General features: G+C 37.7%; 2 protein-coding genes across 5 annotated transcripts; both read left to right on the top strand.

The window, feature by feature from the left end:
• On the top strand, positions 1-19,926 carry slco5a1b (solute carrier organic anion transporter family member 5A1b). 4 transcript variants are annotated; one of them, XM_077221973.1, is made up of 23 exons: positions 1-328; positions 3,703-3,753; positions 5,245-5,358; positions 5,560-5,650; positions 6,988-7,105; positions 7,262-7,535; positions 8,230-8,460; positions 8,545-8,588; positions 9,342-9,667; positions 10,248-10,334; positions 10,924-11,003; positions 11,124-11,188; positions 11,721-11,933; positions 12,098-12,295; positions 12,962-13,109; positions 13,225-13,298; positions 14,113-14,190; positions 14,605-14,724; positions 16,023-16,189; positions 17,630-17,683; positions 18,228-18,292; positions 18,411-18,484; positions 18,567-19,926. In XM_077221973.1, the coding sequence occupies exons 1-23, from the start codon at positions 253-255 to the stop codon at positions 18,636-18,638; spliced, it is 2,820 nt and encodes a 939-aa protein (XP_077078088.1). In that variant the 5' UTR covers positions 1-252; the 3' UTR covers positions 18,639-19,926. The 4 variants fall into 4 exon arrangements, with proteins under 4 accessions (XP_077078088.1, XP_077078086.1, XP_077078089.1 ...); XM_077221971.1 differs by having other exon boundaries at positions 5-328; positions 8,128-8,460; XM_077221974.1 differs by having other exon boundaries at positions 17-328; positions 9,345-9,667.
• Positions 19,927-20,659: 733 nt separating this feature from the next.
• On the top strand, positions 20,660-23,978 carry lactb2 (lactamase, beta 2). The gene is made up of 7 exons (XM_077222012.1): positions 20,660-20,871; positions 21,068-21,231; positions 21,418-21,544; positions 22,143-22,321; positions 22,436-22,584; positions 23,469-23,556; positions 23,857-23,978. The coding sequence occupies exons 1-7, from the start codon at positions 20,750-20,752 to the stop codon at positions 23,895-23,897; spliced, it is 870 nt and encodes a 289-aa protein (XP_077078127.1). The 5' UTR covers positions 20,660-20,749; the 3' UTR covers positions 23,898-23,978.
• Positions 23,979-24,203: the final 225 nt, after the last annotated feature.

Raw genomic sequence — 24,203 nt, 5'->3', positions numbered from 1 at the left:
GTGTGCGCGTGTGTCCGTGACGTCAGTGGCTGGTTGCTGTTCGGTGCTGATTCTAGCGGCGCGCGGACTGCGGTGAGCGCTGGCAGGTTTTGCGTACGATTGACGTCTCTTCCTCTCTTTTTTCGCTCTCTCCAATTAATTTCACACCGTCTCCATCCATTCCCCATCACATCAGACCTCGCGGAAACAAGGAAACACACTGCTGGAAATGGATTAATAACACGCAGGTGACATGGACGCGTGATCGGAAGGATGGAATCGTTTCACCTATTTCTCGCCATCCTTGCGTTTCGGGCCAGTCTCGCCTCCGCGGCAGATCGAAAATTCGGTGAGTATTTAATAGTGTGTGTGCGCGCGCGTGCGTTTCCGTAGGGAAAGGGCGAGATGAAGCGCGCGCCATGTCAATAATTGTCCCTATTTCAGCTCGCTTATAAGAACTCAATGTCTCTCTATCTCTCTCTCTCTCTCTCTCGAGTCTTTTCCGATGGTTTATACATTTCCCATGAGTGTTTTCTAGGCAGAAAAAGAGTTTTATCTGGCGGGTGGATGCGCAGATGCTTGTATCCTTCAATACTGAACCAAAAAAGAAATCGATGTGGAAGGAAATATCAAGCTTCATTCTGCAAATAAATACAGTACAGACTTATAGTCTATTTCCTTTTGTCTCTAAAATAGCTTAATTTTCCACATACAATGATTTAATGTCCCATAATGTGAAGCGGAGAATCTGTAGGACTTTCTACACTGGTCTTTCGCTCATCATTACATAACTGGGTCTGGAGCTGGAGAGGCGATATACATACGGCCTGTGTTTTTCACTTTTCTTGGCGAATGCATATTATGTATATTATTTAATCATCTGATCAGTCTGAACATCAGAGAATGGTTTGTGTGTTCAGTAGGGCCCCTGTCTGCAGCACCGCAGGAAATGAAGCATCACCGATTAAGCCACAATAATAGAGTTTTTACGGGGTCTGTGTGATTCATAAACCCAGCCCAGAAAAAGGTCATCCTGTCAGTCATTAGCAACTGTAACCATGGCAACATATATCAGCGTGTTAATTTCTTATTGACTTGATTGCTTTAGACCGCATGAATGAGTAAAAGACAACCACACACACACTTTTGATTTCATTGCATTATAAACTGACACACACACACACACACTATATATAGATATCAGTATCAGTATATTATAGCCTATATTATAATAGCCCACTTTAGTCAGTCAAAAGGTTAGGGCTCAAACAGTAAAACAGAAGGAGATCAAGGGAGTTCCTTTTCAAAAGTGAAGTATATCCTTGAAGAACAGTTTGATTTAAGTCTGATGTGAGATGACTACAAATAGTGAACCAAAAATTAGGAAACCTTGGTTTTGAGATTAAATGCTTTAATATCTTGATTTATACTTAATTTAATGTGGATACACACAGGTATGTCAGCTCAAAGACAGACAGTTAATGCAGAAGCATTTGAAATAATGTTTTCAATCCTGGTAAATTTAGAGTGATATTGTGGTTACAGATAAAACTAACAAATTTATTATAAAAAACTAAATGGGCAAAATTAAAAAATCATTAAACAAAATGCTGCTTTAACAGGTAAATTTAATAGTAACATTCCAGTTTATTCCATATTTTTATTCATATAATTTATTCAAAATGCCATGTTTATAATATTTTAGTTTTAACTTGATCAATTGTATTTCATTTTCTGTGGTGGATTAAGAATAAAGCTTTGATTTAAACAAAAGTACTGGCAGCAGTTGTATAATAATATAATAAAGTGATCTAGGGTGCAAGTTTATACTGTGAAAGGCAATTATTTAACCTTTTGGAAATAATTATCAATAAAAAAGGAAGTTAGTGAGTTATTACAGGAAGTTACAATTCATAAAGAATGCCGTTTCACTGTTAACAGATTTTATTATCTGTCCATCCATTGACTGTTAATTATGGAAACACATCTGTCATAAAGCTATGGACACTACTAAACTCTAAACACCATCTGCACTCAAATCTCAGACATTACCTCATGCAGAAGCTGACATCATGGTCACACAGGACTCTGTGGCTCATCATTCGAGTAGATGAGTGTCTGAGGATTCATTTGAGAGGATGTCAGTGAGAAGACAGTCTTTGCACCGTCATTCTCATGATCTGTGACTGCACCGTCACAACGCCTCCCCCGAAAATGAGCGTGCAAACTGCTCTCCATAGTAACAGAGAGGGTTTAATAGAAATATAACATGGGAAACATTATTATAGATATGTGGATGACCTACAAAGAATGCTAATGGCCTGGCAATTGTTGTTACTCTTTGAAACACAATATTAGAATCCAATCATTATATAACATTGGCCAAACTATATTTAATTCAGAAGATCCTATCATGCTATCAACAAAATCTGACCACTCCTTTGCAATTGAAATTCTACAGTGACTGTAATTTCTTGATCACAAAGCATGTGAATTACACACTGTATTTGTCAGATTGTTTGTTCATTTTTTTTAGGGAGTACTCGAATTTTACTACGTTTATCGGTACGGTCTTTACACTGAGATGATGTGAAGAAGAATTAGATGAAGCCATTCACGGTTTGTTAATCATACATGAGTAAATGAGGACACATACTGCTAAACCCCACACACAGATTTTGAGGCTGAGAATTTGCTATTTTCTGCTGAGACACTTGGTGTGTGGGGGTTTGTGTGAGAATAATTGTCTATGAATGATGCGTGTGTGAATGTCAGACACACTGCAGTAAGTCCCATAATACCTCATAACAGCAACACGCTTTTGTGATGTTTTTGGTTGGTCAGTTTTTGGTCCATATGCTGGTGAGATGAGATTGAGATCTGTCTCAGCTCGTTTGATTAAGAAAATAGTGACAACAAATCCCAGCAGTTAGCATGAGGATTTTAAAGCAAGCACTGGAGCAATTAAAAAGGATGTTAGCCATTATTTTGTCAGACTTACCCACTAAATTAGCCCCTATTCTAAACCCTGAATTAGACACGTCCCCTATTCTTAGACCATACAAAGATACCATTGTATTACTGAGACTGAGCAAACCAGAGGAACATTTTATTGCTCAGATGTGCTCTTTTATAGCTCAGGAGTCAGGAGGGTTAGTGTAGTTCTCAGTTGTATTTCTTCACACTATAAACGTTGGCTCGAATGTTTCTGCTAAAATAGTTGAAATACAGTAATAGGAGAGATCTATGAAATGAATGTGGGCAGCATAGTTCAGATACATAGATAGAATTTGAAAGATGTTTTAGTTCATATTTAGCTCTCCTTCTTTTGGTTTTAGATTTTGGTATCAAATTGGAGCAGTTTCAGACATTGTTGAGATCTCTAAAAAACTAGAGGAGTGTTATTTCAGGACACTTATTTCAAGGATATTTGTCAGCTGATAGGGATATTTTGAGTGTCATCCCAAAAAAATTAAAACTAAATAATTTTTAAGGCCCATTCACATCAAGAATCAGCTCAAGATCTTTAAAGTCAGGCGGATTCTGATTGGCTGTCAGTGTTTTTTTCCCAATGTTATTCCAACAGTATTGTTTCTATCGTTATAGCTGTGGTCTGGACTTTGCTATTCGCATAGAACTACAATGAATTTTAAAACTTATTATCTTGGTGTGAACTGCCCTTTATTTCTAATTCTTAAAATTCTCTTTCTCTCTTTCTGTCAGGCTGCCTGTTTGAGGATGGTCTGTGTCTGAACTATGAAGTATGTCTTAATGGTGAGTCAGTCACACACATTCGATACCTGTAGTCTCTGTAAATCTCATGCTGTTTGATTAAGCTGTGTCTATTATCATTTTGAATACAATGCATTTGAACTCTTTGGGTTTGACTCTCACCCTTACAAACACACACATGCTGTTTTAAATATAGCTTTTGTGTTGCTTAGCAACCATTCCGAATTCACCTCCACATGGGATTAAAGTAAATAGTTTTTTGTTGGCACAATATGTTCCCACACTCAGATGCAGTCAATGAGAGGGTAATATTGTGGCGAGCAGGACGAGGTTCGAGGGCCGTAGGAGGACGGCGTGAGGCCGGTGGCGTGATTAAAAATGAGCGACACCCGCGCAACGCACCGGTCTCGTATGGCCCTCGACCTGCTCGCCAAATATGAATTAAATTTTACACATTCACATGTTCAGGTAGTATCAGCCAATCAGACTTAACCTACTTTCTTACTCGTATTTGGTGCGAGTGTGTGTTTATTTAAATTTCTATATATAATTATAAGTCATATAACTATGAGGCTAAGATTCCTCAGAAATGCTGCCAGAAGCTGGTGTCTGGTTATACATCTCGTTTAAAGCAGGTCATAAAAGCAAAAGGGTGTTCTACCAAGTACTTAAAATGCTTGCGATGAAGGGGTTGAACAATTTTTTAATTGATATTTTACCTAAATCCCACTTCGAATTTTAATATAAAATTATGAAAGTAGTAAGTAGTTGGCAGGTGCTGTGTAGGCTGTAGTAAGCACTTGTGTATACTGTGTAAGCACACAATCACAAAGGATAACAAAAGGAGTATTTAATAGTAAATTCCACGAGGAACACTTAGGCGAATCTCAGGAAGAAGCTCAGGAAAGAATCATGCTTAACATAAACAATACCAGACAATGAAACAAAGGAAGGGCTGAAATACAAAGGTGAAAAGAGACTGAACAGGTGCGTAGAACTAATTATCAACCAAGTTGGGAACACAAGCAAACCAGAACAGGGAAAACAGAACCAAAACACAATGAAACTAAACCAAAACAGAAAATACATGTTAAAGTAGTAGTAAATAATATATTTTTACCTCTAATTTGTTCCCCCTTTCTGACCCTTAGAATTAAACAGACTTTTTTGCTACTCTATTGATAAGAATTATTAATACAGTCACTCATTACATACGCATAGAAATATATAGAAATGACCTCTGTTATGATTGGCTAACCTCTGTGCGTATGTAATGAATGACAAATTGACAGCACAGAAAAATGCTTTTTTTTCTCCCTTGTGGGTATAAAATAGAGATGCAAGCGTAATCGCTCATGGTGTGAGCCTACTATCAGGCAGGTGTCGGGGACTCCAGCTGGTCCTGTCTCGGTCGCCCCTAGCTACTGTCTCTAATATGCTGAGACTCTTAATGGATCTAAAAATACACACACATCATGAAGTGTGCACATAATTGTCAGTCTGAAGAGGTTGTTGATTTGATTTTCTCTATAGATGGCATGTTAGGCCGCTGCGAGTCTGCTCCATTAACAGAAGTCTACACATACGACGTCACGCCAGCAACGGTACAGAGATTCCGCATACTCCTTCAGAGACTGGCACACAGAGGTAAGTGCAATAATGTCACCATAGCAACTGCACACATCACTGTCGCCATGGTTATAATGGCTCCTCCTAGAGCTCCTCGGCATTCGAGGATCCAATCAGAGGCTCAGTGTGTGTGACGGTTGATGTAAGATGTGCGTGTGGCGTTTTACCCAGAGTTCATTTCACATGTCAATATCTCCTGCTTTGATTGTGTTCCTGCAGGGCTGTCTTGGGAAGATGACGTCACTCAACAGGTTTTAACAAACGAGTTCTCCAAACTACGCAAGGTTTCGCTTCCATTACCAGAACCCAGGTAAAACACTGACATTTGCAAGTTAGTTTGTTCACTTATAGGCAGAGGAAAGAAATATCACAAATAGTATTTTTTTTAAACTTGTCATGAAATGAAAATTGCGATAATCTTTTCTTCTCTATTGCTAAGTACATTATGAGAAATAATGCAGGGCTGGCCATGGGACTTGATTCAGTCCATTGGGAATTAATTGTATGGTTGTTGTTGTTTGCTAAATGCTGTGATCTCATGGATTGTTGTCCCGTCTTTGTGCCGGTGGACATGTCATCAGAGAAGAGATGTAGTTGCGAGGAGGAGGGGAATGTTAATGTTTGTGATAAAAAAAATTACGAGGGCATATGGATTTTAAAAAAAAAAGATCAATCATTTATATTAAACTTGTCCTTTTTGATCTTATGGTGGCTTTATTATATAAAGGAAATTAAATAGATACTTTTCCATACGTCTTTTTCGATTTTTCCCCTGCAAAAAAACTCACATTTGTCTCCCATATAGTTCCAAGCACTGTGCTCAGATTTGCCATAATACTAGTCTGCAATTAAAAGTCAGAGACTATAATATGAACACAAACATTTCTCATCGAAATCTTCCTAAACCAACTGATCTACTATACCCACTTTAATATTATAGCTTTATATAGTCTATTCTCATTTCACTTAAGGCATTTGGATAAAAACTGTCCTCTGGGTATGAGGTGTAGCAACACGGTAAAAGACTGTAAAAAATTGGTTAACAGCAAGTTTCCTTAGTATATACATAACTGTAATAGATCTAACATTACATTAAGTGTTATTTTACAATAAAATAACTGTTTCTTCTACTTTAGTGTCGTGTTTTACCATGATGGTGTTTAGTATTAGTGTGAATGAGACTGTGCACCTTTTATATATTAGTAATTACTTTCTCAGCTTGTGGAAAAGCTGCTTGTGATCAGCTTTGATTCATGATGTGACTTTCTCATCACCACCTGTTTTTGGTGGTTGTTAGTGTATTACAAAAGTACAAAACAGACATTAGTACTTCAATAGGTTGGTATATTAACATTTATATCAGTTAATGAAATACGTTTGTTTTCACTGTAAATTGAAGTTAAATCTGTAAACCTAAAATCTTGCTTCCGTATTTATTACAGTAAATTTCTGGCTACCCCAGCTGACAACCCCAGTTTTTGACCATACATATGTTTTTTCTTTTTTACAGTGTATAGAGCACAATACATTTTGTTTCAAAGATGCTTTACAGAGAATGCAACATGTAGTTACCTTTGATAATTACCCATGGCCATGATTCCTCTAGTGATTTCTGCAGTCGTGGTTTATATCTTGATATTCTGACAGGCTGCAGGGTTATGGAACTGCCGTTGGAGACAGGAGAATGAAATCACCAGAGGCTGAGGTTAGGAAGACTCTGAAATACCTGCAGCACCTGGGACTGCTACCAAAAACATTACACAAGGTGAGTCAGGTGATATGAATAGGCCCAATAATGTGCAAAATTATTAACATGGCAGGCTGAATAGGAACTTTACAATTTGGTATATTCATAAACATCAGCATGTGTGATTTACCAATCTATTAGTTTTAAGCTGTTTTAAATGTTTATCCTGTGTAGGGGGCGGAGCTTCAGTATTATCGCCCTGGAGAACCACGCCCTGCCGCTGACTCCTCCCCTCCTGAGTTCATTCCAGAGATGCCCTATCAATCACAGTCTTACCCCGACCTCAGCCGATACCAGAGCGATGCGGCACACGCTCCACAGCAGGGAGAGGGGTTAGACCTGCTCAGGGCCGCACTTCAGAAGTATCTTTCCAAAAACAGACCGCCTCTCGGGGAAAGATCCAGAGCGGACCGGCTCTCCTTAAAAGACTCTCTTACACCAGTGGATGGTATAATCTTCTCTTCTCTCCTTTTCTCTCCTCTTCTCTTCTCTTCTCCATTCACTAATGTCATCTGAAAGCTGTACGACTTTATGTGAAACGCAAAACGAGATGATTAGCAGGATATCAAAGCTTCTCTTTTCCATAAAACAACAATAGCCAGTGATCCGAGTCAAGCCCAGTTTAATGTGATGAGAGAGCTATAAGTAAGCTGAGTTTTTTCGGCAATTTTACTTGTGGAACAAAAAGTGAACCCTTAACCTTCTATTTCATGATATTTACTAAGTCATTTGAAAATCTTTTTTTATAATCCTTTATTATGATTGGACGCCACTGCGTCTGTGTTGCAGCATCTGTGATTTGTTTTTCAACCATTCCACTTTTAAAGAACTCTGCTCTGCGGCGGATATATTAAAATAATATACTATTTTTACCTATTTTATTTTTAAACAGTTTCTTAATTTTAGTAATGATGTCCATTTTATGCAAGAAAATTAAAACATTTTTTAACATTTCCTTAATATTTTCTATGCAGTAGAAGGTTAAGTCGTTATTCACTGCAAATTTGCCATAAAAATTATGTTACAAAACTTCCTCACAGAATCCTTCATCTGGAAAGTTCTGCGGAATGTGGGAAGACACAGTGTGGATGTGAGGAGTCTAAAGACAACAGATCTGGATAAGCTTGCTGTTCTTATCGCAGACGCTCTGCAGGTGGTGGAACAGCAGGCCGGTCAGGGAGAGACGCCCAGAGACCTGGAGACACAGTGGCGTCCTGAAGACGAGGCAGAAGACATGCAGTATGAGGACCATCATCCTGAGAGTTATGCAATGGAACAGACCCCTAAAGACAGTGCTCAGAAGCAGACGGAGGTGGAGGAGGAAAGTTCATCTGTCACTCAAAAGACAGTCCAAACCATCATGCCTGTGACAGGTAACATCATCTGAAGCAAAACCAAGTCTTTCATCACTCATACGTAGACACACATTTTTAACAATCATGATGTTTCTCTTTCAGAGGGACAGACAGTAGGGGAAGAGAAGAGAACCATGGACAACAAGGTAGTACTAGTGTTGGTTGAAGGTTAGAAACACAAAGCAGACGTTTTCTGTCCACTCTTAAGTCACATTTACATTACATTGTTCAAGTGACCCAATTCCGAGCTCAGATATATGACCCACGAACGTGAAAGCAGGAAAAAAGCACATGGATTTCGGTAATCTCCGAAGATTCTCAGATCGGTTTCAGGCCTCATTTATAGGCGGAAATAAATCTGATATGGATCGAATACATGCATTTGCGTCTGGCATGTAAGCGGACAGATCGGATATTCCCCTGTCAATGCGATTCGTACGTCATTGAACAATCGACTCGCCATTGTGATCACATGACTCTTTTCAATGACGTAATAAAGGACGAAGGCTCAACCCAATGTTTTGCTGACCTTTAAAGATGTTTTGATTACTTTTAAAAGAAGATGTAAGCTGGTCATCAAAAAAAAAAAAGTAATAGAGTCAACAAATCAGAAATGGCTGTCAAGACCTGCAGTGTAAATGCACCCTTAATGTCAGATCTGTAAACCTACATAAAATGTGTTCGGTTTAATTTTTGTTTTGCGTTTCACTTAAATAATATGCATAACGTGTTTACAAGGCATGTGTACCAGATTGTCAGATTTTGCAGTTGTGGAGTGACTGAATGTTGAATTACATTTCACTTAAATAAAAATTATATGAATATAAAACAAATATCATGCATGGAATTTTCCTTCAAGTATGGATTTACATTCCATTTCTGTTTATTTCCTGTTTTAGCAGGAAGTGGGCTTTTTAGGAAAGCTGCTGGAGTACCTGGATAAAAGCTCCAGCTCAGATCCAGAGTCTGTTGATAAGGGACCGGGCGTATCTGTAGAAAAGGTTCGTAGCAGAACAACACACCGGGAGGTGGGGATGCAGAAAAAGGCCATCGAGAGAGTGGAGGAGGTAGAGGGCTGGGTGCAGGCAGCAGCTATAGCGCCCTCCTCTGGCCTGAAGGAAAACCCTGCACCACACCGCAAGAACATGAAAGTGCAGGATCTTCAGTTGGATGTTCAGAGCAACGCTAAAAATGACATCTACGGATACATTATTACTGACACAGAGTAAGACCCTCTCTCTTCTTCTCTTTCTTGCTCTCTCAATTAAATTCAATAATTGAATTTAGTGCAAGCAATAGTGTTAAAATAACGAATATAGACATTTGTGATCATTGGGGAAAATTCCCACACCAAGGCTGCATTTATTTGATCAATAATACAGCATGAACTGTAATACTGTGAAATATTGTTAAAATTTAAAAGAACTGTTTTCTGTTTAAAATGTAATTTATTCCTGTGATGACAAAGGTGAATTTTCAGCATCATTACTCCAGTCTTCAGTGTCACATGATCCTGCAGAAATCATTCTAATATTCTAATTTGATGCTCAAATAACATTTTAATTATTAATACATGGAGACGATGACGGTTATCGAAAACCATTTTCAAAAGTCTGCGATTTCAGGCCCCCAAAACGCCATTGTCGTGTAAATGAACAGCCAAAACACTTAAAAAGTTTTCCGTTTTTAGTTGTAAACGGTGTCATGTAAACGGGCCCTTAATGTCAAACTCAAACACAACAAGACATAACCCTTCACAATACATATTATGATCAGAATCAAGTTTCTCTTTCTCTCTGGATCAGGAATCTTCCCACAGATAAGGGATTGTATCTGATGGAGTTGATGGCTCGTAAAGCGAAGATTCAAATGACGGATTTCTCAGAGCTCTCGTGAGTCGTGATAGTGTTTGTTTGCATCTTGTGTCTCCTTCAATGCATGTATGTTAACTATTTCTCAAATTAGGTAACTTGCAAAAAGGAAAGCCACAATGGGTTTAAAATATATTTCAAGCTTTGAAAGGAAATTGAGTATTGAGTAGTCTATTTTTACGTATATCTATCTTTATCTTATTGTAAACGATTCATGTTTTATTTTTTTTAAAACATTAAAATATGAATTGATCTTCTCTTTGTATGCCGGACTTCTTTCTTAAACCCCGCCCACTCGGATCTGCCCCATCCAATCAACGACCAGTGGATAGAACCAAGTCCCCGCACTACATTTTTGTCTTTTTCTTTTTATGCATTATCTATTTCACTTGGATGTATATCACTATACAAAAGAAAAGTCGTGACTTTAATTTTCAGACAGGTATAGGGTCCAAGAATAATTTAATGGATGACTGTTTGGTTTTAAATGTGCCATTTATTTTATTTATTAGTTTTATGGTTAAAACACTAACTGAGGGTATATTTCTTGTTTTTGGACACCAACATGATTCCTCAAAATAAGTTGTTGTGTGTTTGTGTATTTGTATAGTGTTGTTAGTCCAGCTGTGACGTTTCAGGTCCGTCCGAACGCTCAGAACATCACTACGACAGATGTGGCTAATGTAGCAGGTTAGTTTAGTGAGAAGTAACTAATTACATGATATTCAAGAGACAAGAAACTCTTGCATGAATGTCTCTGTTCAGACTTGACTATGATCTCCTCTGATTCTGATTGTTCTCTTGTATCAGTCCATCAAAAGGATGAACTGGAAAAAGAAGCGAAAGTCAAGATCGTGGAGGCTGGAGTCACTGATGTAAGATTCTTTCTTTGTTTTTCCATCTCATTTTTACCTCAAACAGAATAAAGTACATTTTAATGTTTCAAATACACTGCATAGAAACTGTTGTTAATCAAATCACTGTAAAAAGGAATATTGAGGCACCATTTGGGATTTGGGGTTCCTCAGATCACCACACTGGTAGAACCGTAAATGGAGAACTTTAAAACATGCCAGTTCTCTAAAGAACTTGCAAAATGAAGCCCCATAAGTCCTGCAAGAACTCGGAAGACTGTCAATAGTTTATCTAATAAATCATAAGAAGGTTTTGAGGCACTTAAACATATAAAACGAAGCTGCCCATGTTTACAACAGGATCTGAGTCCCCTTCAAAATGCCTAGAGATTCTCAAGAAGATTCTGCCAGTGTCTGAAGAATAAATAAAGAACAAAACAGATAACACATTTTGACTCTGACAGCAGCTACAGCATCCTTTTCTTTATATATATCTGAGACTCTAGAAAATAAATGCAATTCAAAGATTCCTTGACTTTCTCTTTCTCTATAGAGGAGTAAACTGAATCAGATTCCCACCAAGTACAGCCACTCTGAGTCTCTGAAGTTTCTGATTCTGACTGTGATTTCCATCATCTGCATCATTGGAGTGTTGCTGGCGTCCAGCGTGGTTTACTGTCTGCGTCACCGTTCTCATCACAAACTCAAAGAAAAGCTCACCAACCTCGGCTCAGACCCCGCCACTGATTCCACTGCTACCTACCAGGTACCAAAGTGTGTGTGTGTGTGTGTGTGTGTGTGTGTGTGTGTGTGTGTGTGCGTGCGTGCGTGCGTGCGTGCGTGCGTGCGTGCGTGCGTGCGTGTGTGTGTTTGTAGAGTTGTTCGTTTGAGATTTTCTTTGATGTATGAAATATTCATCTCTCTCTCTAGGAACTGTGCAGGCAGCGAATGGCAGTGAAGCCTCCTGTAGAGAAGTCAGATCCTATTCACTCTTCTCGTATTAATAGCGTGTCATCTCAGTTGAGTGAGGGCCCGATGCCGAGTCCCTCTGCTCGCACCAGCACCTCCTCCTGGAGCGAAGAGCCCGTCCACTCCAACATGGACATCTCTACTGGTCACATGATACTGGTACACACAAAAACAAACACACACTGGGAAAGTTTAAAAATGTCACACAAATACATTTATTCAATGCCATTTGAAAAGCTAAAACCTTCACTTGCAAATATAAACATAAAAAATTTATTACAACTTTTTTTGGATAATTTAATTAACATTTAATTTAAACATAACATTTTATTTTTGTAATTTATTACAAATATGTTTTTTAAATAAGTCTCACCAAAGCTGCATTTATTTGATAAAAAAAACACAGAAAAACATTAATATTGTGAAATATTATTAGTTTTCTATTTTAATATATTTTAAAATCTGAATTTTCAGCATCATTACAGTCTTTACAGTCACATGATCCTTCAGAAATCATTCTAATATGCTGATTTGATGCTCAAAAAACATTTCTTATTATTATCAATGTTGAAAACAGGTCGTGCTGCTCAATATGTTTGTGGTGATACTTTTTTCAGGGTTCTTTGATGAATAGAAAGTTCAAAAGAACAGCGTATATAAAAATAGAATTCATTTGCAACATTGTTAACTGTCACTTTTGATCAATTTAATGCAGCTTTAATAAAAATTATTAATTGTTTTTTTTTAATTGAATGTAATTTTCCATTTCATAAGAGCAAAAGACATGCAAAAACATCCTGTATGTTCTTCTATGTACACTTGTAGGCATATATGGAAGACCACCTGAAAAACAAGAATCGTTTGGAATCCGAGTGGGAGGCTCTCTGTGCTTACCAGGCCGAGCCCAACGCCACCACCATCGGACACAGAGACGGCAACGTCAAGAAAAACCGTACAAGCACAGTCATAGCATGTGAGTCGAACATACAAATGTCTTTATTTATGTCCTGTAACCATTGGTGTGTTAATGAATTCCCATGCTTTAATTGAGCTTTTCAAATGGTAAAATAAAATGTGTTTTTGTTTAGATGATCATTGCAGAATAACTCTGAAGTTGGAGAACAATCAAGGAAACTCGGACTACATCAATGCCAGCCCGATCGTGAGCCCAAACTACATACTTCCGCAAAAAGCATCAAACTACTCAAACTGCACACTACAAACTACAGTGCAAACCACACACTACATCACAAACTGGATAAAATACTAGGTGTAGGAAACTTCAACCCTGACTGCTCCAGGGTGACTGCACCTGTAGACAATACTCAGCGTAAATTACTTAGGATAGAAGACATTGATTAAATGTCTGTGGACCAGTTAAGGCAAACAACTGAGACCTGCTTTATTACCACTGTGCCCTTAAGGAAGACACTTAACCCATAGGTTACTCAGCGTTATTTGCCATCACAGTTAACGCAACTGATGCTGTAGGTCAAATGACAATGACAACATGGTGATGTAGAATTTCATTCATACTACCCACATTCATACTATATAGATTACATACTTTTTTAAACGGTAGAGAAGTTCTAAACCAATGTAGTACGTACTACAGAATGAGATTTTGGACACAGCATTAGTATTATCAACAGGCAAAAAGTGGGCAGTCAGCCTAACACTCTAATGTGCAATATGTGCAATATGTGGAATTGCATTGTGTGCAGTAGAGATGGAATGGGCAGTATTAGCTGATTTGCATAAGTGAATTGGGTAGAGATGCACCGAATTGTAATCGGTGCATCTCTAGAATTGGGTACTGTAACGGTTCAGAATGTGCATGCAAATAAATGGCACAATTCATTCTTTGTGTTTTGATGCTCATTCTGTAGTATAATTTACAGATATATTATTTAAACCATATACAGCCAGACTGCATGTGATGCAGAAGGGTTTATTGTGTGTTTTCTCTCTCTCAGATGGATCATGACCCCCGTAACCCCGCATACATCGCCACTCAGGGCCCGCTGCCCTCCACCGTGGCTGACTTCTGGCAGGTAAACTGCATTATCTGTTTGTAATCTGACATGATGGTCAGAGAGTGTGGTCATGTGAGTTCTCTAGCACAAGGTCTGGGAGAGCCTGTGTGTGTGTGTGTGTGTGTGTGTGTGTGTGTGTGTGTGTGTGTGTGTGTGTGTGTGTGTGTGTGTGTGTGTGTGTGTGTGTGTGTGTGTGTGTGTGTGTGTGTGTGTGTGTGTGTGTGTGTGTGTGTGTTACAGATGGTCAGGAAAGGTGTGTACAGTACGTGTTTGTGTAATGTGTGTTCTCTTGCGGATGGTCATGCAGTGTGGCGTGTAACATTGTGTGTGTTCTCTTGCAGATGGTCATGCGGTGTGTGTGTAACATTGTGTGTGTTCTCTTGCAGATGGTCATGCAGTGTGGCGTGTAACATTGTGTGTGTTCTCTTGCAGATGGTCTGGGAGAGCGGGTGTGTGGTGATTGTCATGTTGACTCCTCTCACTGAGAACGGTGTAAAACAGTGTTACCACTACTGGCCTGATGAAGGCTCCAACCTCTATCACATTTATGAGGTACCGTACGCACCAATATTCTCCTTGCAGAGTAGAGGGCGACTCTACTTGTGTAAGGCGACTGCTTGTGGGTTTTTGTTCTGCTGTTTTGGTAGTAGAATATCTAACCAAAGAATCAGCTTATGCGGTTTTTAGTGTCCTTGTTAGTGCGCCTGCCTTCCATGCTGGAGACGTTGGTTCGATTTCATGCTCAGAGCGGTGCGAGTTGGACCAGTTACACTTCAACAGAGTTTTCTGTAATATTTAGACACATTTGTTATGCTCTACTGATAGGATTTCATTACATCACCCTGCATTTGACACAGTACAGCAGTTCCATTCAGCTTCAACTACTTCTTTCATAAACTTTTGTTTCAGTCACATGACTTCATAAACTTTTGTTTCAGCACATCTGCCATATTTATGACCATCGGCAGGGCAAAGTGGACATTTATAAATGTATTTTATTCCTCAATTCATCTCAATATACTGGCACTATAAACAGAGATGGATCGTGGATTAAATATACACAGTATAAATGTCTTGTGCTAACATGCTAAAATTTTCAAATCCAGTGATCTTTTTTTTCTTGCTATTTCTGTCCATATGTTTTTGTATTCACTTTCTTTGCCTTGCGGATGATTATAAATAGGGCATATGACAAATTAATATATAAGTAAAAAATATATTGAAGAATAACGAATATATTGTAAGTAAAACATAAGTAATTTAACATAATTGCTTCAATACTAATGGGAGACAGTTGAAATTATAGGCTATGAATAAAACAAAATTGTTTTTAAATGTTTATTGTTGTTTTTTTAAATGCAAAGCCACTGGTTAGCAGACTAAATTTGCAATTTATTGTAGAGTAAATGCATATTGTAAAATGACATATATGCACAGTTTAAAAAACAGGCCAGTGCATTTAAAAACAAGCAGTTTTCACCTTGTGTCTCATCTTTTGTGTGTTTCTAGTAGAGGCATAAGGCTTTATACTGCTTGCTTTTGAAATTTTCAGATTGTTTTAATGTTAAGAATTTAAAATACAAAGTGTAGTTTTTAGATTGAGAATTTTAATTTAGTTTCTTCATTCTGTGGAACATGAATATCAGAATTTTTGAGTGTCCCTTTAAGGTCTCATGTAATAATAGCTGCAATTTTGTGCAAATGCAGAACACTAAAATGAGACACAAAATGGTGACTATATTTTTGGTTTGGATCATCCCTCTGTATCTAGTGATATTTGCACTGCTGTGTGTGGTGTTGTTAGGTATAATAACATGACTAGTTTTTTTCTCATATGTGTGTTGATTTAGGTGAATCTGGTTTCTGAGCATGTGTGGTGTGAGGACTTCCTGGTTCGGAGCTTTTACTTGAAGAACATGCAGACTAATGAGACTCGTACAGTCACACAGTTTCACTATCACACCTGGCTGAATGACCGAACACCTGAAATCAGCCAAACCCTGCTTGACTTCCGCAGGTGCGAGAGTGTGTGCATGTGTTGTGGGAGCGTGTGTGCACGCGCGTGTGTGTGTTTGTGTGTGTGCGTGTGTTGTGGGAGCGTGTGTGCGCGCGCGCGCGTGTGTGTGTGTGTGTGTGTGTGTGTGTGTGTGTGTGTGTGTGTGTGTGTGTCAGCTCCTGAGCGGTTGCCAGTGTCATTTTTGTGGTCGTGCAGCTATTTCACTGGCTCCAGTTGCATAGTCACAAAAGTGATCATTGACAACTGCGACTCTGCATCCAACTGCACCCTGGGATACCAGCCCACTCCCTCAACCTCTCTCCTCCCTCAATCTTTGATCAATTTTTCTGCCTGCTAACCTCTAAGCTCTGAATTATGATTTCCTATTTTTCTTTGCCTCTTACCCACAGTTCTCTGTGTACCTCTGTTCTCTCTGTCTTTCTTATATTTTTATAGTTTTTCTTCAGTCAGAATTGTTGTTTGGTTATTCCTGGTCCCACCCCTGTTATTGCTGATCTGCACAAAACCAGCAGCAGTGTTTATAAGTTCAAACCAGTAACATGGCTGAAGCTAATGTGGCTGTGTGTGTGTGTTTGTGTGTGGGTCAGCTTTTGTCTACATTGTGCTGATCAAAATAGATAAGTAAATAGAATGAATTAATAAAAATGAATGAATTAATAGAATAATGTTCAAACGGAAACCAAAAGAATGCAGAGAGGTTTGTATCAGAGTTAGGTTTAGGGTTGTTAGCTTAATATTGTTAGCTTAGGACAGTATAAAAACAATGGAAGACAATGGATAGTCCTCTACATGACAGATTCAAACAAACATGTGTGTTATGTGTTCTGCATAATTAATCATATTCCATCCCCAAATCTTTTATAATAATCTTTACGTCAAAACTGCTGTTCAAAAGTTTGGGGTCAGTAAGATTTTTTTAAGAAACACTTTTACTCAGCAAGGATTCAAAAGTGACTGTAAAGACATTTATAAAGTTACAAAAAAATCCAATTTCATATAATTTGTGTTCTTCTTTTAAACTTTCTATTCATCAAAGAATCCTGAAACTATGAATCATGGTTTTCACAAAAATATTTAGCACCACAATGTTGATTATGTTATAATGATTTCTGAAGGATCACGTGACTCTGAAGACTGAAGTAATGATGCTGAAAATTCAGCTTTGTCTTAACAGTAATATATTGATATAATATTTCACAATATTACCTTTTGACTTTTGAATACGAGAAATCTTACCAACCCTAAACTGTTAAACGGTAGTGTACATTTCTTTATTTTTTTATTGATTTATCATTTTTTTATAATACGAAATGGATTCAGAACTCCATCTCTTCTGTAGAATTTAGCTGCATCTGAAATCTCTTTACAAGTTTTATACGTCTGTGTGTATGTGTGTGTGTCTGTGTGTTTATGATTGTATGTATGTCTTCTTTCCAATAGGAAAGTAAACAAATGCTACCGTGGGAGGTCCTGTCCTGTCATTGTTCACTGCAGGCAAGTAAAAAACATTCAAGTATATTGATATTCGTGCCCTTTTTCAGTCAGAAAAGCCTTAAAGCAGCCACTGTTGTCAACTAGATTTTAAATATTTAATGCAAAAAGTAAAATACAGTAAATAAGACATGTATTCAACACTAAATGAACAAAAGCAAGCATCATATTAAATAATGATATTAGGAAACAGGGTTTTAAGAGGTGTTTGCTACACTAATTTCATGTGCTGGCCGCAACTAGCAGAAGACAGACGGTTGGAAGAAAACCCGTTTGGCTGTTTTCCATGCTCATGCTGTCATGATGACGTCAGCGGCAAAGCAAAGTCATGTGAGAGGCAGAACAAGTTGTTACATTTGACTAAAGGTTAAAAGCTTGTTTTTTAGATAGCCGACACGATAAAATCTGAAAACAGTTCTGCGACAGATCAGTCTGACAGCGCTAACAGAAACTTCCTGTTCAAAAGTTCCTGTAATATGTCATAGTGTGTTTCAGTATTTTGGCTTTGTATTGTTTTTTTATGTTGCTGTTTTCTTTTTTCCATCAGTGATGGAGCTGGACGGACTGGGACGTACATTTTGATTGACATGGTGTTGAATAAAATGGCCAAAGGTAAAGACAAAGAAAGCAGAGGATCAGATATCAGTGGGTGTTAAGTGATGCTTTGCACATTGTGGACAGTCAGTGTAAATACTGATATAAATATGATACAATATTCTGTGCTTTACAGGTGCAAAAGAAATAGATATTGCTGCTACACTGGAACACCTGAGAGACCAGAGACCCGGCATGGTTCAGACCAAGGTATGGACATACATATTGACATTTGTACACTGAAAAAGACAAAATATCTTTCATACTGAAACATACTCTGTGTCCTCCTCAGGATCAGTTTGAGTTTGCACTGACGACTGTAGCCGAGGAAGTGAACGCTATTCTCAAAGTCCTGCCACAGTGATACTTCCTTTCTGTTTCTCTCTTTTGGTTGTATATAAACTCTGATCCCATGTCTGAGAAGATCTATGTTCTAAAGAAACTATTTTGTCTGTAAAATGATTGGACTATATTCAGTAGTATTTAGGAATTGTGTACTGTTTTAGTTCTGTGTGATTATGAAAGCACATTATATTTTTCTTCAACATTTTCTTCTTTGTTTCAGATATTAATTACTCTCTCATCATTGCTGTTTGCATATCGCACAGACATTTCAACTAAGGCCAGATTGGTTTTAAATGTATAGTTAATTGGACCTGAATTTATTGAATTATTCTGTATGTTTTTTTGTTATTTAAGATTTAGAACTGTGTTCTACAGCTTATGTGTGACAAGTACAGTTTTCACAACAAGAACACGAGGAACACTTTCTGCCTTTCCAAGGCAAGCCAACGTTTAAATCATTTATAAATCAAAACATTAAATCATGATGTTTAACTTGACCTGAGCTTTTATTATAAGACTAAAACTCTTAAGAAGCACTACCACTTTCATTTGGTATTACAATTTAATCTGTGCACACAAAAAGTGTGGATAGCAAGTAGAAATGCATGCAAGACTTGTGCAGTTGTGCTTTATGAACTTACAGCAAACTTGTGCGTAGAAAATGTAAACAAATAAAGGCTGAGTTGGTATTGTCTGATTCTGGCCAATTACAGTCTGATCTCCATGCTGTTATAAGTTTCATGAGCATAAGGAGGAGTTCAGATCAGTTAACATCCGCAAGAGCAATCAACAATAACTTATTTTAATAAGAAGCTTCAAAGTAAATAGGGGAATTAGATTCTACATATCCCGGCGCTCTATGTGGATATGCAATTCATCTATTAATACAAATATTAATGTAGCCTCAACCAGATAGCAGCTCATGCATCAACACGTAAACGTATAGTAGGCTGTTCCTGAGCTATCTGCTGTGATCCTAAAGATTAATTGGGGGATATGCTGAAAAAGTGATATGATTAAAAAAAAAAGTTATAAACATATTTGTGATGTTTATGTTTATCATATCTGTGTGATTGGTCGGTTTCTCAGTAACATGTCTGTTTTGACTATATGAGTAATTGTTGTTAAACCCCCATTGATAAGATTGATCATTACTAACAAGTTCATCTGTATCAAGTTTAGTCTGTGCATATTTAAATTCAACATTAACAGACTATCGGTGTGTATTGCGACTGAATAACCAAAGCTTTTTTGATCCTGTGCAGCTCCATAATAAAGTTTCATGTATCTGTGAAGTAAAGGACAAATTCCTGAGTGTTCTGAGGGTTTAAACATGCACATTTATTCTCACGATTCAGTCAAATAGAATGGGGCATTTATAAAGCGCTTTCATATGTACTACTCTACACGCAAATCGTTTTACACTCATGTCGGGATTCCTTTGGTATTGGTGAAAAAAGGGTGTTTCAAGCTAGTTGCAGCATTTGTTATTTTAGCAAGTGCTATTTCTTAGAAAATCCAGTAATGCTAGAGATTACACTTTAACCTTAAATACTGCTTTTTTGTAGGAAGGCACAGACAGTGTTTGTGTTCATGACAGGAACAAAACTAAGTTTGAAAATAATTTCTGCAAGTTACTTCATGCTGATATTATGCATTGATTACACCCCCCCTCCCCCTAATTTCTTAAGTTTCTTCTTGATATATATATTGCATCATATTTGCTTCCTTACTCCTGATTTTTATATATTTGTAATGCATACATTGCTTGTTTTCCTTATTCCACCTACAGGTATATAGAAAACCTTGGTGTTTCAGTACAGCATATTGCTGCCCTAAGGCAACAAACCAATATCTGGTTCAGGGTAGGGGCACATTTTATGATGGATATATCATCAGGGACCTCCAAGCTCCCAAAAAATGGGGTGAAAAAAAAATAATAATGAAAAAAATACACATTTCTGTATAAAATCAAAATAAACGTTCTTTCCTTGAGCCGCCTCGGGTACTTTTATTTTGTAAAGTGTGACTTTTTTTAACAGGAAGTTTCTGTTTAGAGTGCTGTCAGTCTGATCTGTCGCAGGAGCGTTTTCAGGGGTCATTTAAAGTTCGTGCTGAGTGCTGGAGAAAATGTCCGCGGTGATTCCTCGCATCGAGCAGCTGTCATCGAGAGTGGTGCGTGTTTTGGGCTGTAACCCGGGGCCCATGACACTGCAGGGCACTAACACATACCTGGTCGGGACGGGCAGAAGGTAACGTTAGAATTACAACACTCGTCTCAGACAATAGGCTACAATTGCTCGAGATAAATGAACTTATTTACCTAAGGTATTTGAGCTTATTTACCTAATATTATAAGGTATTTGCCATGTACAAACCTATTTACTGAATTTAAAAAGTATGTGAATGTTTATGAGTTGTCCTTGTGTATCTGTCTGTGTCTGTCAGGCGAGTGTTAATTGACGCAGGCGAGCGCGCGGTACCGGAGTATATTGTCAATCTGCGCGAGGCTCTGAAGTTGCACGACACGTCCATACAGCACATTATAGTCACACACTGGCATCATGACCACACTGGAGGAGTGCAGGACATACTCACACAATTTCACAAAGGTGAACAAGTTTTGACATTTCTGCCCCAAATCTCATTTAAAATAGCGAAACATTTTAAGTGCCCTATTTGAAAAGCTCTCAGCCAAATCATGTTTTAATAATTTCAATGTAAATATCATTATCTTAGTATAAAAACCATTGGGTTTATGAGAAATCCTCACTAATATAGCTGCATGTGTTATGCAGAAGCAGAGCTGAGGGTCAGTAAACTCCCTCGGTGTCCTCCACAGGAAGAAGCAATCGGAGACGAGAAGAAGAAATATGAATATCTCAGTGATGGTGATGTGATAAAGACTGAAGGGGCAACATTACGGTAAACACCCACACACAGATTCTTTACATTATAGTCTATTGTCATGTTTACATGCTCATATTTATACACTAAAGTTTGAGGTCGGTAGTATTTTGATTTTTTTAAAAGTCTCTTTATCTTACAAAAGTCCATATTTGTTTAATCAAAAATACAGTAAAAATATATTTTACAGTTTAATATATTTTAAACTGTAATTTATTCCTGTGATGCACAACTGAATTTTCAACATCATTACAATCTTCAGTGACACCTCACCTGATCCTTCAGAAATCATTCTATGCTGACGTGGTGTTGTTTTTGTGTAAACCAAGGAAGTTTAAAATAACAGGATTTGAAATAGAAATCTTTTTTTAACATTATAAATGTATTTACTGTCATTTTCGATCAATTTAATGTGACCTTGCTGAATACAAGTATTGATTAAAGATATCTTACTGACCCCAAGCTTTAGAATATATGTATTTTATTTATTTGTTTATTTACTTGGATGCTGGGTTTTTATATAAATGCATTGGGAAAATCAGTGTGTAATTTTCTAAATGCAAAAACATTAGTTAGTTGTTTCTTTTGAACAAGTTTGTTGTTATATTGCATGTAGGGTGTTGTTTACTCCCGGACACACAGATGATCACATGGCATTATTCCTGGAGGAGGAGCAGGCTGTGTTTTCAGGTGACTGTATTTTGGGAGAGGGCACAGCCGTGTTTGAGGACCTCCATGATTACATGGAGTCACTGCAGAAGCTCCTCAGCGTGAAGGCTGACCTCATATATCCAGGTAAGTTCAAGTCTGTGTACGTGTTGTACAGTCTTCTTTCCTTTCTCAAAGTGCTATTTACAATTTTCGATGACACTAAGAAATGCTTGTGTTTTTGTTATTTTGGTGTGTCAGGTCATGGGCCTGTGGTTCATAATGCAGCTTCTAAGATCTGTGAGTATATAACTCACCGGAACGCAAGAGAACAGCAGATCCTAAATGTTTTGCAGGAGAATCGTGGAACTGCATTCACCTCCAGCGAACTGGTTAAAGTGGTGTACAAGGTTCAACTCCTTTCTGAATGATCTTAACTCTTTAAAGTCACCATGAAATCAAAATGGACAACTTCTATTTTTTTATGGAATATTGCAGTGTTTATTATAAATTATTGCACATCAGTCACATCATTATTTTTTTTTTATTCTTGTCCCCTTAAAATCTTTATATGTCTTCTCTTTTCTGATGATGTGTTTACTGGCTTGAGGGCGGGGCAACCTGTCACTCACATGACAACATGCTGTCACATGACATCACAGCACTAGCAAACCACAAACAGTCCCGCCCTTTATTTTTTTTCTTGTTTGAGAAGCCGTTCACTTGGATTTACATATGTCACAATAGGGAACAAAAGACTATCACAATTTCTGTTTCATGATGACTTTAATTAGATCTGAATTCAAAAAATGTTTTATACATTTTGACAGCGCTAAACGTGCAGTCCACAAGGAGAGAAAAGAAAATGACAGATGTAAAGTGGGGGACAAAATCTGAGACATTAAAACCTTTAAAACAAATAAAAACGAAGAAAAAAAATATTTTAATTTACTGCTAGGTAATAATCATATAAGTATATGGCATGCGTGACTGTACAAATAATGTACTAACCAAATTCTAAGATGACATTCTGAAAGTTAAATTCATTTTTCATTTAAACTTTTCCTCAATTTGTTATACAGATAATACAAATTGTAATGAAAACATTTGTATGAAATCCTGATATTGCAAAAATCTTCCGTTCTCTTTAAGAGGCTACTGCTTTCTAGAATAATGTGCAGAGAATGGCACAGATGAGAGTACAGTAGTTATAGAAATGTAATGTTATTGTTTTCTAAACTGTGTACATGACATGATTTTCATGTTTTTTTCTCTCATATTTTCTGTATGCCAGGAGACCCCTGAACACCTGCACAGAGCAGCAGAGTTTAACTTGTTGCACCATTTAAAGAAACTCCACAAGGAAGGAAAGATTTGCCTTGGTGTGTGTGTGTGTGTGTGTGTGTGTGTGTGTGTGTGTGTGTGTGTGTGTGTGTGTGTGTGTGTGTGTGTGTGTGTGTGTGTGTGTGTGTGTGTGTGTGTGTGTGTGTGTGTGTGTGTGTGTGTGTGTACACGTGTGTGTGTACACGTGTGTGTGTACACGTGTGTTTGTATGTGGGTGCAAACAGGTGTTTGTGGATGTCTGTGTGGGCACATGTGATGGTGTATGTACACTCATTTGTTTGTTTGTTTTTAAATATACAGTTAATGTCTGTCTTAACATTCTTCTTCCCCCCTTGCAGCTGAAGGCCCAAATGAAAAGCAGTGGAAGAGCAATTTGTGATTTTTTTTTTTTTTTTTTACTACCCAACACAACTCATTGCCCACAGTGTCTAATAAAAAGTTCCCGTCGGACTGAGATGGATTTATTTGGATTTTGTCAATATTTCTTTATTCTGGAAACACTTTAGAGAAATCTGGGGCTAGTTGTGTGCTTGTAGGTCTTTTTTTCTGTATAGGCACATACCATTGCTGCAAAACAGCTATTTAACATTTCTACATTTAATTTGCAGGAAAAAAATTAAATTGCCCTCTTGTGACAACATGCCCCAATAGCAGGCTATTTACATTTATTTACCAGACACATTTT

The sequence above is a fragment of the Siphateles boraxobius genome, unplaced genomic scaffold (genome assembly GCF_051911475.1).
Source record: "Siphateles boraxobius isolate OS27281-9 unplaced genomic scaffold, OSU_SipBor_1 86, whole genome shotgun sequence".
Taxonomy (NCBI): Eukaryota; Metazoa; Chordata; class Actinopteri; order Cypriniformes; family Leuciscidae; genus Siphateles; species Siphateles boraxobius.
The sequence above is the reverse complement of the archived record's forward strand: the minus strand, read 5'-3'. Positions and strand labels throughout refer to the sequence as shown.

Coding starts and splice junctions, on each gene's coding strand:
- lactb2 (XM_077222012.1), top strand. CDS start 20,750: ATGTCCGCGGTGATTCCTCGCATCGAGCAGCTGTCATCGAGAGTGGTG. Junction 20,872..21,067: donor CTGGTCGGGACGGGCAGAAG/GTAACGTTAGAA, acceptor TGTGTCTGTCAG/GCGAGTGTTAATTGACGCAG. Junction 21,545..22,142: donor ACTGAAGGGGCAACATTACG/GTAAACACCCAC, acceptor TATTGCATGTAG/GGTGTTGTTTACTCCCGGAC.
- slco5a1b (XM_077221971.1), top strand. CDS start 253: ATGGAATCGTTTCACCTATTTCTCGCCATCCTTGCGTTTCGGGCCAGT. Junction 12,296..12,961: donor CTACTGGTCACATGATACTG/GTACACACAAAA, acceptor GTACACTTGTAG/GCATATATGGAAGACCACCT. Junction 18,485..18,566: donor CCGGCATGGTTCAGACCAAG/GTATGGACATAC, acceptor TGTCCTCCTCAG/GATCAGTTTGAGTTTGCACT.